The sequence below is a fragment of the Dasypus novemcinctus genome, chromosome 3 (genome assembly GCF_030445035.2).
Source record: "Dasypus novemcinctus isolate mDasNov1 chromosome 3, mDasNov1.1.hap2, whole genome shotgun sequence".
In the NCBI taxonomy this organism is placed as follows: domain Eukaryota; kingdom Metazoa; phylum Chordata; class Mammalia; order Cingulata; family Dasypodidae; genus Dasypus; species Dasypus novemcinctus.
In genome coordinates, this window is record NC_080675.1 from 150,986,566 (window position 1) to 151,002,659 (window position 16,094).

General features: G+C 59.5%; 1 protein-coding gene across 3 annotated transcripts in view; it reads left to right on the forward strand.

Moving 5' to 3' along the window:
* Nucleotides 1-12,687, forward strand: part of LINGO1 (leucine rich repeat and Ig domain containing 1) — a 77,566-nt gene extending 64,879 nt beyond the window's left edge. For 2 of the 3 annotated variants that reach the window (XM_004468156.5, XM_004468154.5), the window contains one exon: nucleotides 10,436-12,687. In XM_004468156.5, the coding sequence (XP_004468213.1) occupies nucleotides 10,448-12,292 (1,845 nt within the window). In that variant the 5' untranslated portion in view covers nucleotides 10,436-10,447 and the 3' untranslated portion in view covers nucleotides 12,293-12,687. The remainder of the gene's footprint in view (nucleotides 1-10,435) is intronic. The other variant, XM_004468155.4, reaches the window with a different exon arrangement.
* Nucleotides 12,688-16,094: the final 3,407 nt, after the last annotated feature.

A 16,094-nucleotide genomic window follows, 5' to 3' on the forward strand; every position in this document is an offset into this window, starting at 1 on the left:
GTACACACTGGCACCTGGTGTGGTGAGTGCTTATTAAGAGACTGGTGACCTGCGGGATGAACACCGGATGGATCCACTTGTATGGTTGAGTGAGCGCGGGGTAGCTGAGCAAGGAGGCTCCTGGCCATCCGCAGGCTCCCCCCACCCCCTGCCCATGTGGCCCCCAAGCCCTCTGCCTGCCCACGGGAGCTGAGAGCCCAGTGCTGGCAGGCTAATTGGAAACCAGCTCCCTCTGCCAACCTGGTGCATCGACAATTGATTCCTTGCCACCTATCCCGCCCGGGCCTGGGCCCCTGGAGCTGGTTAGCGACAAGCGCTGGGGCTGGCGGAATAATTATGCCTATTTCATGTGACACCCAAATTGATTGCCGCCAGGGTGACATTACCAGGGCATTGTTCCTCATCTCCGACCTCTTATTACATGTTATTAGAGTGTGGTGTGTGTGTGTTTTTCTATTTTTTCCTATTTCAGGGAATTAATCTCTCTCCGCCACCTCCTCTGCTTCCCTCTGCAGAGAACCTGCTCATGGCTCCCAGAGAGGCTGGGGGCCAAGCCAGCACCGCTTCCTCAGCCTGGCTCCGGGCAGGGCTGCAGAGGTGGCTGGGGAGCTGGCCCTCTTTGAGGCCCTTTACTTGGGTGCAAAAGGGGAGCATCTCAGAGGTGAAAGGGGCTTCTGAGGCATTGGTTGCAAAGAGGAATCCTTCTGTACTGTCCCTGATCGACAGTCTCTGCTTGCATACCTCTCCTGACAGGCTGCTCACTCACAATTCACCAAAACTGATCGTCCATCTGATTTTTCACGCTGAACTGAACCGGACCTCCCCGGTGACTCTACCATGGGTCTTGGCTCTGCTCTCTGGTCATGCCCTGGACCCTTTTCACCCTCTGCCTTGGAATATCATTTAGAGATTTGCAGAGGTGCTCTCCACACCCCACCTTACCCCCAGCACCCAGGCAGCCCCAGAGATGCAGTGATTGTGCCTGAGCTGGGCACTGTGCTTGTATGCCTTTGACCAGAAGGGTCTTTCATCTCCTTAATACCGAGCTTATTTGCCAGGTTGGCAAAATGGGTTTTGGCAAGGGGTTGGCCAAGATTCAACTGAGCAGTGAGGGTTTGAACTGCCAGTGCCAGGAGAAAGGCAAGTGTTTTATTTAGCCTGTCTGTGTTATAAATAATTCATTGGACCTCAGTTTGCAATGTCTTGGGCGATTGTTTTTAAATCTTTTCCTCTTTTTGAGGCAGAAATAACCCATACCTTCACCCATCCCTGACCCAGCCCCACTGGGAGTTCCGTGGCCATGTGGCTCTCGCGTGATGTAGGAGAGAGAAGTGGCTGCAGTCGAAAGGCCAGGGTGCTTCCTAGGCCCTAGCCCGGAGATGCTGTGGGACCTTGTCCAAGGCCCTTGTGCTCTTGGGCCTCAGTTTCCCCACCTATACGATGGCCTTGAAGGTTATCATGCCTTCAAGACACTGAAAACATGACTCACTCAGATAAGCTCAGTGACCTGGGCAGGTGAACCAGTGGCAGAGAGCCTCAGTTTCCCCATCAGTAAAGGAGGGTTGATGTTACAGCCCTGGCAGTATGTAGTGAGGGTTGGTCCCCTCTGCCAAGTGCTTGGTGCACGTGCTCGACCTCGGTGCGTCTTCCCTTCCTCCCCCTGGATCCTCCGCCCACAGGCCTTGGGGGCACGGGGGTCTGCCACGCACCTCTCAAGGGACCACTGGCCTGGGTGGAGGATGGGGCCAGGGGCCTTTAGGGGTACCTTCCTGCCCCCGAGAATTTGGGTTGGCATCTTGGGCCTGGGGAGGGATGGGAGAGGAGATACGCAGGGGCAGGACCTGGGTTTTCCTTGGGCCCCTCAGCTCACCCCACACAGGCAGCCACCCAGCCCTCCCCATCGCCGGGACAGCCCCAGTCCAAGAGGGGGTGCCACCTACCGGGGTCAGGGGCGGGAGGCGAGAAGCCCCACAACCAGCAGGGAAACCTCCCAGAACAGTGGCTCCTTCCCCCCGCCCCCAGGCCTGCACTATGCTCCCCGCTGTCCTGCCACCTCAAAACAACCCTGTGATGGGACAGGCAGGGCCCAGGGTGTCCAGGACCCAGCCGAGGTGACCCAGCAGGGCAGGGGCGCACACCGGGAAGCAGCCTCCTGTAGGCCGCGGCCTGCCCCTGCCCCTCCCCACCAAGCGGCTGCTCCTGGAGGGCAGAATCTATTTATAGAAACCTTTAAACACTAAGATGTTTTGACAATTAAAATTCATAATTTATCCCACAAATGGCCTGGGCCTGCGGGCCGGCCGGAAGGCTGGCAGCTCCTGCAGGGTGGGTGGAGCGGTGGGCAGGGGCATTCCTCAGATGCAGGGGGCCGGGCTTGCTCAGGACCCCAAGGGGACTCCAGGGCAGGTGGGGCAGCATGGGGTGCCCGGTGGCTCCTGAGCTTCACCAGCCCTAGAGGCAGCCACGGCGTGCCCAGACAGCACCATCCAGCCCGGTCTTTGCCTGAGAGGCCAGTGAGCCCCTCACCTTTGGGAGGGGGTTGAGTTTCCAAGTGCGCCTACGAGATGGGGCTGGCGCCGCCGGGCCAGTGGGGTGGGGCGCCGGGAGTGGCGGGAGGAAGGGCAGCGGGCGTGCGCCCACACACACATCCCAGGGGCCCAGGAACTCTTTGGCAGAACCAAGAGCTGGAGGAAAATAAAGAATTATACACGACAAAGGACATGACCTCAATTTTCTTTCAGGTTGATTTTTCTCTCCCCGTGGGGGGCAGCTGAAGGAGGAGAAGGGAAGAGGGGAGGGAGGCAAAGGTGGGCAGGCCAGCCCAGGAGGGGACATCGGATGCTGCCCCACTTCCCGCCTGCTGGGCAGGCTGCACTGGACACTGGTCGCCCACATCCTCTCCCCAGGCCAGAGGCAGCCCCTCGTGTGTCCCTGGGGCTCTTTGTGTAGACTGGCCGGTGACAGTTTTCCCCATTAGCAGCTCACACCTTAAACCATTCTCAGCCATTCACACCTCTGCGGGGATAAGCCCTGGAAAGCCAGATGGAGGACTTTAAAAGGAGTCCAAGACCATGGGTCAGGATTTGGGGTAGGAGAGAAGCAATTAGGAGTCCCTGGGTGCTCCCAAGTTGACAACACAAGTCACCTCCGGCCCCGTGTCTTTTTTGCTGTTCTCTCTGCCTAAAATGCGGCCCCCCTGCCACGCCTCCTCCTTTGCTGTGGAAAATCTTTGTGTTAAAGTCCAAGCTCCTTCTCTATGAAGGCTGGGAGGTGGAGAGCGGAGGGTGATCCCACCCCCCAACCCCCCCCCCCCCCCCGGTGTTCTTGCCAGCTGTCCCAGCAGCTGTTTGGGGGCTCTCTCTGCCCCTTTAAGACAACAAGGCTGCAGGTGGCTGGAGATGTGCCTGAGCTTTTGGGCCCAGGCAAAAGGTTCTTGGAGTGTGTTTTCCTGCTCCCCGGTCACCCTACCTTGTCCTTCTCTACCGGCCCTAGTCTGGGGATTGCCCACAGCCTGGGGGTACAGAGCTAAATCAGAGTTCCCCTGTGCTGGGGACTCTCAGTCTGGGGACATGGAGGCTGGGAGGCAGCATAAGCTCCAGCGGGGTGTGGGAGGGAGAGCAATAAAACGCACAGGCAGTGCAAGCTAGCACTGCTAGGCCGAGGTCACCTGAGATCCAGAGGCAACCCCTGGGAGGGGCTGTTGCTTCTTCCTGGGACCCTGACGAAAGGTGCTTGGGGGAAGAGTCCTTTGGGCTGGGCCCTAAAGGCTGAGTAGATCTCCAGGCATGGAGCAGTGAATGGTTTGGCCATTGCTGTGGGAAAAGGTGCCCGTGCTGGAGTGGCCTGGGGTGACCTCAGGATGCTTTCTGGACAGGCCTCGCCCCTTCTCCACTCACCCCTCGCCACGGCCCTGCTGCTCTGAACAGGGGCACTTCCCAGCTAATGCCCTTTATTGTTTCATGAAATGGGTCCAGCCGCGCCCTGGAGCTGAAGGCAATGAGGGGTCTCAGACCTGGCCGGGTGGCGGGGAGACAAGTTGCCAGGAATCCAGCCCCTGCCCTGCTGCTTTTCGGTGCCTCATCTCTAGTGCCTTCACCTTCCTGATTCTCAGCCTCTTCATCTGAACGGGGTCTAATATAACCCAGCTTGTAGGGTCTGTCCGTGCAGACCCTAGGCTCCGACGCGCAGTCGGAGCTCAGGAAACGGTAGCTGAGCGGGCAGGGCTAGCTCTCCCTCCACGCCTGCGCCCCTGGCCCGGCCCCAGCCCCACCTTCCCTCCGGGCTCCCACCTCTGTCTTCTCTGGCCGTCTCGGCCCTCGCTTTCTCTCGGATCTCATGGGCCATCTTCCTCCCTGCTCTGCTCCACAGGGCTCTGTCCCTGTGCTTCTCTCTGCTGCCGTCACCGTCCCGCCTCCCGTGCTTCCGCTCGTTCCCGGCTGTGGGCTAGGCAGGTGCCCTCTCCTTTCGGAAGCCCTCCACCACCCCTGCTGGGCTGCCTTCTCTCCTGGCTCCCTCCTGCTGCACCCCCAGCCCTGGGCGCTCCTGGAGGATGCTGGTGTGAGATGAACTGGGGTGCACCTGCCTCGCTGCCCAGGGAGGGGACCAAGCCCAGCGCCGTCACTGGGTCACACAGCCGGGCTCCGGACGGGGCCGAGATCCAGAGGCCTGGCGCCTGGAGGGTCATGGACCCCAGCCAACGAGCGGACACCTCCCTGCCAGGGATCTCATCCTTGCGAGCGCTGGGGATCCATGAGATCCCCTAAGAGCACTGAGTGTGGGAGCGCCATGAAATATTGAAACTGGATACCTAAAATAACTAAATCATCCATCCTGCGCTGCAGCAGACCCCAAATTAGGTGAGATTCTAGCACAGGCAACGCAGCAGGCACAGGAAAGGGGTATGGTAGAAAAATACAGAAAAAAGTCAACCTCAGCATACCGTTTCCTGACATTTGGACAAAGGCTTTGGGCAGGTGTGGGGGTCAGGACATGCGGATGCAGCGGTCTAAGAACCGGTGCCCTGTGTCAGCCCTGAGGGCCTCTCCCCAGCCCAGTCCTGGCCTGCTGACCCCTCCCCTGGACTGGCTCAGGATCCTGGAGAAGCCCCCTTCAGCCCCGCGGCTCTCGGGCAGGCAGCCCCGCCAGGAGGAGCCAAGCTCTGCCACCTCCTAGCTCGGTGGCCTACGGCAAGTGAATTCCTTTTCAGAGCCTCAGTTTTCCTCACCTGTGACATGGGAACAATGTACCCCCCTCTTTTTTTTTTAACATTTATTTCTTTCTTTCTCTCCCCTCCTCCCCCCTGCCCCGGTTGTCTGTTCTCTGTGTCTGTTTGCTGTGGCTTCTTCTTTTGTCCGCTTCTGTTGTTGGCAGCGGCACGGGAATCTGTATTTCTTTTTGTTGCATCATCTTGTGTCAGCTCTCCTTGTGAGCAGCGCCATTCCTGGGCAGGCTGCACTTTCTTTCACGCTGGGCGGCTCTCCTTACGGGCGCACTCCTTGCGTATGGGGCTCCCCTACGCGGGGGACACCCCTGCATGGCAGGGCACTCCTTGCGCGCATCAGCACTGCGCATGGGCCAGCTCCACAGGGTCAAGGAGGCCTGGGGTTTGAACCGCGGACCTCCCATGTGGTAGACGGGCGCCCTAACCACTGGGCCAAGTCCGCTTCCCCAATGTACCGCTTTTGAATGCTGGTGGGCGCCTTCCTGAGATGACGAGTTAAACCCAAAGCCTGGCCACAGCAGGCTCTCTGCAAATATCAGCCCCACCCCTTTTCTAAAGGGACCCTAGAGGGTCTGGCAGGGTGCTGTGGGGAAGACACGCCCCTGCCCTCGGGGGTCCCCAGACACTGCTTTACGGGCAGGAGGACCCTCACTTCCCTCAGCGCCTCTCTGGGCCCACCCACAGGTGACCCCCTTTCCCTTTCGACTCCACCCTGAGCTCCCGGAAGGACAGTTTAAAAAAATCACATGAAATAGATTATTTCCCAATCCTCGGTGTCACTTTCATGAGCACTCTTTATCCCACTCTTCTGACCAAGAGCCACTTTGCAGTTTGGTGTTACTAGGGCCAGGGTCAATCTTTGGCTTATCGACAGATGTAATTGTAACCTCTGTGATCCTTTCCAGCCGTAAGGAAAGCATTCCTTTTGTGTTCTATTCCCCAGGAGGGCCGACCACCTGGGGCCAGCCCCAGTGGAACGGCACTTTGGGGCCTGTGCCCCCACTTCCCTTCCTCCTCTAACGGGGTCTAACGCTATTGACATTCCAGCAGGAGAGAGTCTGGCTCTGTTGTCGGGCCCCCCCAGGGCCCTGGAGCCCAGGCCCTCCCTGCACAGGGCAGGAGTAGGTCAGAGAGGTCAGGCACTTGCCTGAGGTCACACAGTGGCAGGCACTGGCAGGAAGCCATGCTGGACCCAGGCCACCTCTTCCCGGGGACACAAGGGCAGGTGTGTGTGGGGGCACGTGGCCTGTCCGTTCCATCCCCACGTGGGAGCAGCTCAGAGCCCAGGCTCACCCTCTGCCGTGGTGGTCTCAGGGCTCAGCTTCCCTCCACCCGTCTGAGGCTGGGAAGGCCTCGGGCTGCCCCGGAGTCCAGGCATCAGGGCCCAAGCCCGGCTCTCCGTTGCCTGTCCACCTGCCTGCGTTGGATACTTATTTCTTTTGTTTTTATTGGTCCCATTTTTAAACTCTTACCCTTGTGGGAAGCCCATCAGGGGGCAAGAATCCAAAATAAAACACTGATTAAAATGCATAAAATACCTTCCCTTGACAATTGCAGGAACAGCCAGTGGTATTTACGGGGACACATGGCAGCGTTGGCACACTGTCCACTCGGCAGTTTTGATGATTCCCTCAGACATGCCCCAGCCAACATCCTTAGATGACAGGGCTGCAGTGGGAGTATTAGACCAGGAGACTGGCCCAGCCTCTCTGGGCCTCAGTTTCCCCACCATTCGGGGCAGCCATATGTGAAAGGCAGGGGATGAGACAGTTGAGAGGACGTGCCCTGCTGGAGTTTCCTGGTCCTTTGGAGCATGGCCTTTGCTCTGCAGGTCTGACTGCCAGGCCTGGGGGTGGCAGCCATGCCGGGCAAGGCCCACCAGCCTGTCCATCTGTGTTTGAACTCTCCAGGTCTCCAGGTCTCCCACTGCTCGGTGGGCCCGCCCCGGAGTCAGCCTCACAAGATGGGCTTCAGCCCCTGTAAAAAGTCACTCATGCACACATACTGCCCATCAAAGAACACTCACCGGGGTCAGTTCTGGGCCACGCTTTGGGCTGAGGCTGCAGACATGTCTTCTGCCCTTGGGACTCTCACTGTCTAGCAGTAGAGACAGTTGCACCCATGCTTGTTTGACCTAGGATTCAACACACATGACAGGAGCAGCACTGACCCTCTTTGCTTGGGCTACTAGGAAACTCTCACGTTTAGGCATTATGCAGGACTTTGTGGAACTTATTCCCACTAGGCTTCCCTTCTTTACGTTTACCTTTTTATCATTTTGGAGCATAATTTTTCCGTCAGTCTCAAGTCCTTCTTGGAATGAGTTTTCCTATGTATCAATGATAGAGTGTAACTACTAAGAATAAAATGATTCAGGATTGTGGGCAAGAGATGACTTCTGACTGAGTTAGGTCAAGGATGGCTTGGTGGAGGAGGTGGCCTTTGGGGTGGAAGGCCACACAGGCTGCCAGGACAGGAGGCTGGGACAGTTCTCAGAAAGGAGGGAACTGCATGGACAATGGCCTAGAGACTGGCATGTGCACAAGGTGTGGCTAACCGATGGCTTCCCTGAGGGGAGTGACAGGTAGGCTGTGGAGGCTTTGCATGCTAGATTCGTGTCCGTATGACATGAGCGTGGCCTGTGCCCTCCTTTTGCCCCATTGCATCCTACCAACACCCCAAGCGATGGCCTCGGCCTCCTGGCCAGCAGCCCCCCCCCCCCCGCCCACTAGCCCATCCCTAAGCTGGGTGCTAAAAGTCCTCTTTACCTCACGAGGTCCCCAGCCTCACACCCACGCCAGCCCCAGCTGCCAGCCCAATTACTTATTGATCGTCTGTCAGGATGTTTGCTTTTCTGGTGGGTCACTGGAGCGTTTGTGGAAATGGCCTGCTGGGAGTGGGGGTGCTGAGCCACAGAGGAGGCTGGAGAGAGGATGAGAGGGCTGGGGTGGGAGCAAACAGCAGCCCTCGGGGATAAGAAAACCTTGCAGAGTCCATGGCATGTCCGCGATACCCAGAGCCTTGCTGGTTAATCAGTCACTTAGTCGATCAGCAGTGGGGAAGTGCGAGCCAGTCCTGGGGGACAGGCAGCATTGGAAAGTGTGTGGCTTTGGACTCTGAGAGACTCCAAATCTCAAATCTCAAATCTGTCCCCTCTTCTGGCCGGGTGTCCTTTGGCAGCCACAACCTCTCTGGACCTCAGCTGTGTTAAGGGTTGAAGTGGGAATGTCAAGACTTTGTGGCCTTGAAAGCAAGGGGTGGGAGAAGGACCTGAGCTGGGAGAAGTGGGACCCTCCCACCCTGGGCCTCCTGGGGCCCTGAGCGAAGGGTGGATGGGTGGCAGAGAACTGGGGTGCCAGAGGCTGGGTGGAGGAGCAGGGATGCAGCCACCTACCACCAGCAGCAAGAGGGCTGCCGCTTGGCCCCCAGAGACCACCTGGCCACCTCCTGGAGGTTTCCCAGAGAGCAGGGACCAGCCCTGCCAGCCCCCTCCCTACCCCGTACGCCAGGGCCAGTTTCCCTGCAGAAGCCAGGTGGAGTAGGGCTGGAGCAGGAGGAGATGGAGAGGTGGTCTGGGGCAAAAGAGGGAGCAAGGAGCCTCTGAACGAGGGCGTACTGGGAGGCTAGTGCCCACACGCCCTGTACGCACCCCTCCTTCCAGCCTCCGCCCCCGCGGGCCCCCTTGCGCCCTCGAGTCCTGCGTGGCTGCAGGCCCAGCTTTAAGCAAGCCCCACGTCCCCAGGCCGCTGAGCATCAGCACCTCCAGGGCTGCCTGTGCCGGGCTGGGCAGTGGGAGTCCAGCGGCCCCTCCTCAGACTAGCTGCACAGAAGGAAGGGGGTTGGAGCCTGAGAGACGGGGTGAAGGTCTTTCGGGGGTAGCACACTTCCTATTGGGTCAGAAAACCTTCTCATGAGCACTGGGAATTACGTTAGGCCTTTTTTTTTTAAAAAAAAAGATTTATTTATTTATTTATTTCTCTCCCCTCCTCCTCCCTCCCCCCCTCCCCGATTGTCTGTTCTCTGTGTCTATTTGCTGCGTCTTCTTTGTCCGCTTCTGTTGTCAGGGACACAGGAATCTGTGTTTCTTTTTGTTGTGTCATCTTGCTGTGTCAGCTCTTTGTGTGGGGCACCATTCCTGGGCAGGCTGCACTTTCTTTCACTCTGGGCGGCTCTCCTTACGGGGCGCACTCCTTGAGCGTAGGACTCCCCTACGCGGGGGACACCCCTGCGTGGCAGGGCACTCCTTGCGCGCATCAGCGCTGCGCATGGGCCAGCTCCACACGGGTCAAGGAGGCCCGGGGTTTGAGCCGCGGACCTCCCACGTGGTAGATGGACGCCCTAACCACTGGGCCAAGTCCGCCGCCTACGTTAGGCCTTGAAGGTGTGCTTCCACAGGCAGGGAAGGACTTTCCAGGAGCAAAGAACTCCAGGAGCAAAGGCCAAGGAACTGGAAACAAGCATCCTGGGCCCTGGGCGCACGGTTGCCATTCCACAGGGAGGCCGAGGGGGACTCAGAGGGGCAGGGGGGAGGGGGAGGGAGGCACCATGGGTGGGTCCCTGCTTTCTGAACAGGGGTGTCCTCCACTGATCTAGGACCCCCATCCAGAAGCAGATTCTGAACACTGGACGGTACCCTGGGAGTCTCTTGGGTTTTGCTGGCTGCCCAGGACTCTTGGGCCTGGGGGCACTCAGCTGCCATGCTGGTGGGAGGGGGCCGTGGTATCTGCGCCAGGGGAAGCTCAGGGCAAGACGTTGGCAGGGTAGGACCCCCAGCGGCCTCAGGTGCCCGTCCGGGCCGCCATCCTCCCCAGGCTGCTTCCAGGAGCCTCAGCCTTTGAGCACTTTGAGCCCCTCTGTGGCCCCGAGGGCAGCTGGGCCGGTCAGGCTTCATCCCTGCTGAGCCGTGGGGGAGGAGGAAGCTCAGGGAGGGGTTCATGCGCAGAGTCCCATTGCCTGTATGTTAAGGTGGTGGATGCAGCCCGTGGCGCCAATACCAGGCTCCTCTGAGGTGACCCCGCCCTTCCATGAACCCCCTCCATGCAGTTCCTTCAGGTGGGCTCTGGCAGGGTAAGGGGCACGGAGGAAGCAGCAGGGGCTGGCGGGACGCCCTCTGGACCCCCGTCTTCCTCTCTGTGCCAAGGACATCCTGATGGGGTCCAGCCAAACACTGCCGTCTAACCGCCCCCTCTGTCCTGTGCTTGCCCCCGGCTGCAGGTGAGCGAGAGGATGCTGGCGGGGGGCGCGAGGAGCATGCCCAGCTCCCTCCTGGCCTGCTGGCAGCCCATCCTCCTGCTGGTGCTGGGCTCGGTGCTGTCGGGCTCGGCCACAGGCTGCCCGCCCCGCTGCGAGTGCTCCGCCCAGGACCGCGCCGTGCTCTGCCACCGCAAGCGCTTCGTGGCGGTGCCCGAGGGCATTCCCACCGAGACTCGCCTGCTGGACCTGGGCAAGAACCGCATCAAAACGCTCAACCAGGACGAGTTCGCCAGCTTCCCGCACCTGGAGGAGCTGGAGCTCAACGAGAACATCGTGAGCGCCGTGGAGCCCGGCGCCTTCAACAACCTCTTCAACCTCCGGACGCTGGGGCTCCGCAGCAACCGCCTGAAGCTCATCCCCCTGGGCGTCTTCACCGGCCTCAGCAACCTGACCAAGCTGGACATCAGCGAGAACAAGATCGTCATCCTGCTGGACTACATGTTCCAGGACCTGTACAACCTCAAGTCCCTGGAGGTGGGCGACAATGACCTTGTCTACATCTCGCACCGCGCCTTCAGTGGCCTCAACAGCCTGGAGCAGCTGACGCTGGAGAAGTGTAACCTGACCTCCATCCCCACCGAGGCGCTGTCCCACCTGCACGGCCTCATCGTCCTGAGGCTCCGGCACCTCAACATCAACGCCATTCGGGACTATTCCTTCAAGAGGTTGTACCGGCTCAAGGTCTTGGAGATCTCCCACTGGCCCTACTTGGACACCATGACCCCCAACTGCCTCTACGGCCTCAACCTGACGTCCCTGTCCATCACGCACTGCAACCTGACCGCCGTGCCCTACCTGGCCGTGCGCCACCTGGTCTATCTCCGCTTCCTCAACCTCTCCTACAACCCCATCGGCACCATCGAGGGCTCCATGTTGCACGAGCTGCTGCGGCTGCAGGAGATCCAGCTGGTGGGCGGGCAGCTGGCCGTGGTGGAGCCCTATGCCTTCCGCGGCCTCAACTACCTGCGTGTGCTCAACGTCTCCGGCAACCAGCTGACCACGCTGGAGGAGTCGGCCTTCCACTCGGTGGGCAACCTGGAGACGCTCATCCTGGACTCCAACCCGCTGGCCTGCGACTGCCGGCTGCTGTGGGTGTTCCGGCGCCGCTGGCGGCTCAACTTTAACCGCCAGCAGCCCACGTGCGCCACGCCCGAGTTCGTCCAGGGCAAGGAGTTCAAGGACTTCCCCGACGTGCTCCTGCCCAACTATTTCACCTGCCGCCGCGCCCGCATCCGGGACCGCAAGGCCCAGCAGGTGTTTGTGGATGAGGGCCACACGGTGCAGTTTGTGTGCCGGGCGGATGGCGACCCACCGCCCGCCATCCTCTGGCTCTCGCCCCGCAAGCACCTGGTCTCGGCCAAGAGCAACGGGCGGCTCACGGTCTTCCCCGATGGCACGCTGGAGGTGCGCTACGCCCAGGTGCAGGACAACGGCACGTACCTGTGCATCGCGGCCAACGCGGGCGGCAACGACTCCATGCCCGCCCACCTGCATGTGCGCAGCTACTCGCCCGACTGGCCCCATCAGCCCAACAAGACCTTCGCCTTCATCTCCAACCAGCCGGGCGAGGGAGAGGCCAACAGCACCCGCGCCACCGTGCCTTTCCCCTTCGACATCAAGACCCTCATCATCGCCACCACCATGGGCTTCATCTCCTTCCTGGGCGTCGTCCTCTTCTGCCTGGTGCTGCTGTTCCTCTGGAGCCGGGGCAAGGGCAACACGAAGCACAACATCGAGATCGAGTACGTGCCCCGCAAGTCGGACGCGGGCATCAGCTCCGCCGACGCGCCCCGCAAGTTCAACATGAAGATGATATGAGGGCGGGGTGGGGGGCAGGGACCCCCGGGCGCGCCGGGCAGGGGAAGGGGCCTGGCCGCCGCCGGCTCGCTCCCCGGCCCTCCCCGCCTCCCCCTGGCCTTCCCCCGCCCCACGCTCTTTCTCCCCCTCCCATCCCGTCCCTGCCGCCCCCCACCGGCCCTCACCGCCTGCCCTCTTTCTACCAGGACCTCAGAAGTCCAGGCCTGGGGACCCCCCCTCCACAGGGGCGTGCGTTGACAGACTGGAGTTGGAAGCCGACGAACCACACGCAGCGCAGTCCATAATTCAATAATTAAAAAAAAAAGTTACGAACTTCCTGTGTAACTTGGGTTTCAATAATTATGGATTTTTATGAAAACTTGAAATAATAAAAAGAAAAAAAACTATTTCCTATAGCTAGTCGGAATGCAAACTTTTGACGTCCTGAGCGCTCCAGGGCCCTCTTCCAACTCAGTTTCTTGTTTTTCTCTTCCTCCTCCTCCTCCAACTCTCCCTCCTCTCTCTTCTCTTCCCCTGTGGGGAGGGATCACTCAGGAAAACAGGAAAAGAGGTTCCAGCCCCACTGCCCGCCCTCCCTGCCAGGGTGGCCGCCAGCTGCAGGCTGGGGGGCCTGCCCGGGCCTGGCTCTGGGCGGGCTGCCCACAGGGAGGGGTGGGGGGACAGCAGTGCCAGGTGGCCCTGCCTCCCGGGGTGGGGCCTGGGCGGGGTGTGGCTGAGGCTGGAAGGGGCCTGGTCCTCCTGGAGATCAGCATAGCCAGTGGAGAGAGCCGGGGCCGAGGCAGGCCTGAGGCCCGGCTTCTGGTCCCGGCTCTGTCGCTGACTCGCTGAGTGGCCTCGAGGTCACTCGTCCTCTTGGGGCCTCAGTGTTCACATCTGTACAAATGGGAACGTTACTCCCTGTCCTGCCTACCTCACAGGGCTGTTGTGAGGAACTGATGAGATGATGTATGTGAAAACACTTTGTAACCTGTAAAGCGCTGTGCACATGTGGGTGACTGTTCTCATGATGGTCCTTATTATCTCACGGTGGGGGGTGGGGCTGCTCAAGGGACTTCCATGGGAGCAGGTCTGGGGGGTACCGAGGGAAGGGAGGCTCTGGGGACTTCCAGAGCATCTTCCTAGGACAGTGGCTTGGGCTGCGGCCAGGAGCCACATCCAGAGATGCAGCTCTAGCCCCATGGTGGGTCCTGACCCCAGGGTGAGTGTCAAGAGAGTCTGCCACCTCTGTTTGGTGGGGGCCATCCAGGCAGAAGTCACCTCCTGCTTTGGCCTGGACCTAACGAGGGTTTGGGAGTGCCAGCTCTCACTAAGGCTTCTTCCCACAAGCATTTATTGAGTGCCTACTGCATGCCACTTCCCATGAGGGCTGGAGGAGGCCGTTCTGGGGCTGTCCTGGGGACTGCCCCATCCCAGTTGGCACCATCTTCCACCAGGCCATCCTCGGAGCCTCTCCTGGGCTTCCTGGACTTTGGAGGGCTCTGGGTTTGGGATTGGGATCTACCCACACATGAGCTGACCAAGAGGGTCAGACAACATCCCCTCCCCCTAACCCTTCCACACCAAACCAAGATGCTCCAGAACAACCCTGGGAAGGGATGCCCCAGACGTGCAGTGTGAAGAGCCAGGTAGGTCACCTCCTAACCTTCCAGAATCCAGGGGCCTTGGCGCCGCTGACAGACTACGTGCCCACCCTGCACCACCACCCCCGGCAGGGAGGGACCCCGGGTCAGGAAGGCATGGCTTCTCTCCTCCAGTTTCTTTCTCCTTGGGCACACCTTGGATTGAGCCCCATGGTGGCCCTCTCGCCAGGGGAGAACTCGAGGGAGGTTCAGCTGGACATGGGGGTAGGGAGGGAGAGGGAAGTCAACCCTCAGCAACGAGAAGCTTCCAGAATGCAGCTGCCCCAATAAGGGTTCATCCCGGGGCTCACAGACCAGCCCTGATTCACTCTCACTTCCCACTTAAGCCAGCTTGGACTTGGTAGTGCCAGGCCTTCTGAAGCAAGCCTCTGGTGAGATGGCATGACAAGCAGAGTCTGGCGTGGAGTTGGCACCCAGTCACTTATCCATCCATCCACCCGTCCTCCGGGAAGAAACAGGAGCCTCTCCCCTTAGGGTCCTGAAATATTGGTGTGGAAAAGTTTGAGGGTCCCAGGGGCAGCCTAGGCTGGTGGTTATAATGATCTGAGTTTTGAGATCAAGTCCAAGTGAGTTCGAGCTGTAGCACTTACTAGCTGTGTGGGATTGTTACTTAACCTTTCTGAGCCTTGGTCTACTCACCTGTGAAGTAAATAGAATCCTACTACATGTGGTCATTAGGAGGACTGAATAAGGGCGCATAGGTCTGTTTGTTGATTGGTACAAGTACCTGGTACTCAGTAAGTCCTCTACAAATGGTGGTAACGATGATGCTCATTGAGTACCAATTGCCCTGATGGAGACAGGACCAGTGAGGGTGATGGCTTATCCAAAGTCACACAGCTTCTAAATAACAAGAACAGGACCTGATTCCAGACCCCCCTACCACAGCCTTCTAAGCCTGGGTTGGGGCTTCTTGGAGACAGGCCACCACTTTGGGGCACACAAGGACCCAGGAGAGGGTGTGTGGGTGGCCTGCACGCTTCTGGAGAAAGACCGGTGCAAAGGGCGTGCACACGGCAAGAGCGCAGAGGCATCGAGTGAGGCTTCAAGAACCCGCCAGGCCTGCCCACCCCTGGAGAAACTGGGGCAGAGATTCTCCACCATCCAGGCCCTGGAAGCCCCCATCCGCACTGTCAGCCGCTGCGAGAGGCAGCCATGGGATTGTTACGTAACCCGCTGGGGTGCCTGGATCCCTGAGGCTTCCTGATGTTCTGGTAAGAGCTCGGGATCAGGCGACCAATTCATTCCTGGCTACTGGGAGGGAACTGGGCCCCCGAGGAAACTCAAGGCCGCAAGAAAATTGTTAGGCTGTCTTCAGATGGGGAGAGAAGCAGCCTGGGGCTGATGTGGATAACCAGGGTCAGGGGTTGGGTTGACCCAGGCAGAGGAGCCTGGGGGCTGGGCAGAGCCCACGCCAGGAACCGGAGAGCCTGGGTTCAAGCCCTGCCCCTTGCTAGCTGTGGGACCTTGGCAAGGCATTCTGGCCTCAGGCTCTCCATCTGCAAAAAAGGGTAAAGGAAGCAACTGCTGCTAGGAGCCCTGCCAGATTTCAGGGGAAACATCCTGGGAAGTCAGGCTGGAGAGGCCTGTCTCCGTGGCATGCCAGCCTCGAAGGGGAGCGGATACACCCCACCCTCACACATGCACAGCTGGAAGCCAGAACCCAGAGGTGGTCCTTGGCCCCAGTCTATCTCAGGCGGAGGCAGGATATCCCACCACCTCAAACCCTGTGGGGCGCTGGCCGCTCTGCCTGCCCTTCAGCCTAAGTTGAAGAGGTGAAGCTGGAGCAAAAGGCAAGGTATTGACTCCTGAGAGTCCAGCCTGCTTTCCAGGAGGCCAAGACCAGAGGCTGCGTCCAGGCCAGCCACTCGATAAAACAGGCATGCCTTAAAGAGAAAGAGTGAAAAGATGGGGAGCCTTTCCTGGATGAGCAAGTCGCCCCAGTCATGGCTGGCATCCACAGAGGTGAGTAGTAGAGGGGAACAGCAAGCACCAGTATCCTGCCCTGGGATATCCCTTGCAAGTGAGAATCTGAGGTTCAGAGAGGCAAATGACCTATCTAGGGTCACACAGCAAAGTGGTAGATGGAGCATGGGCTTTGGAGTCAGGCAGACCTTGGGTCAAATCCCATCTCCACCACTAAGACTCATCTGCAAAATTAA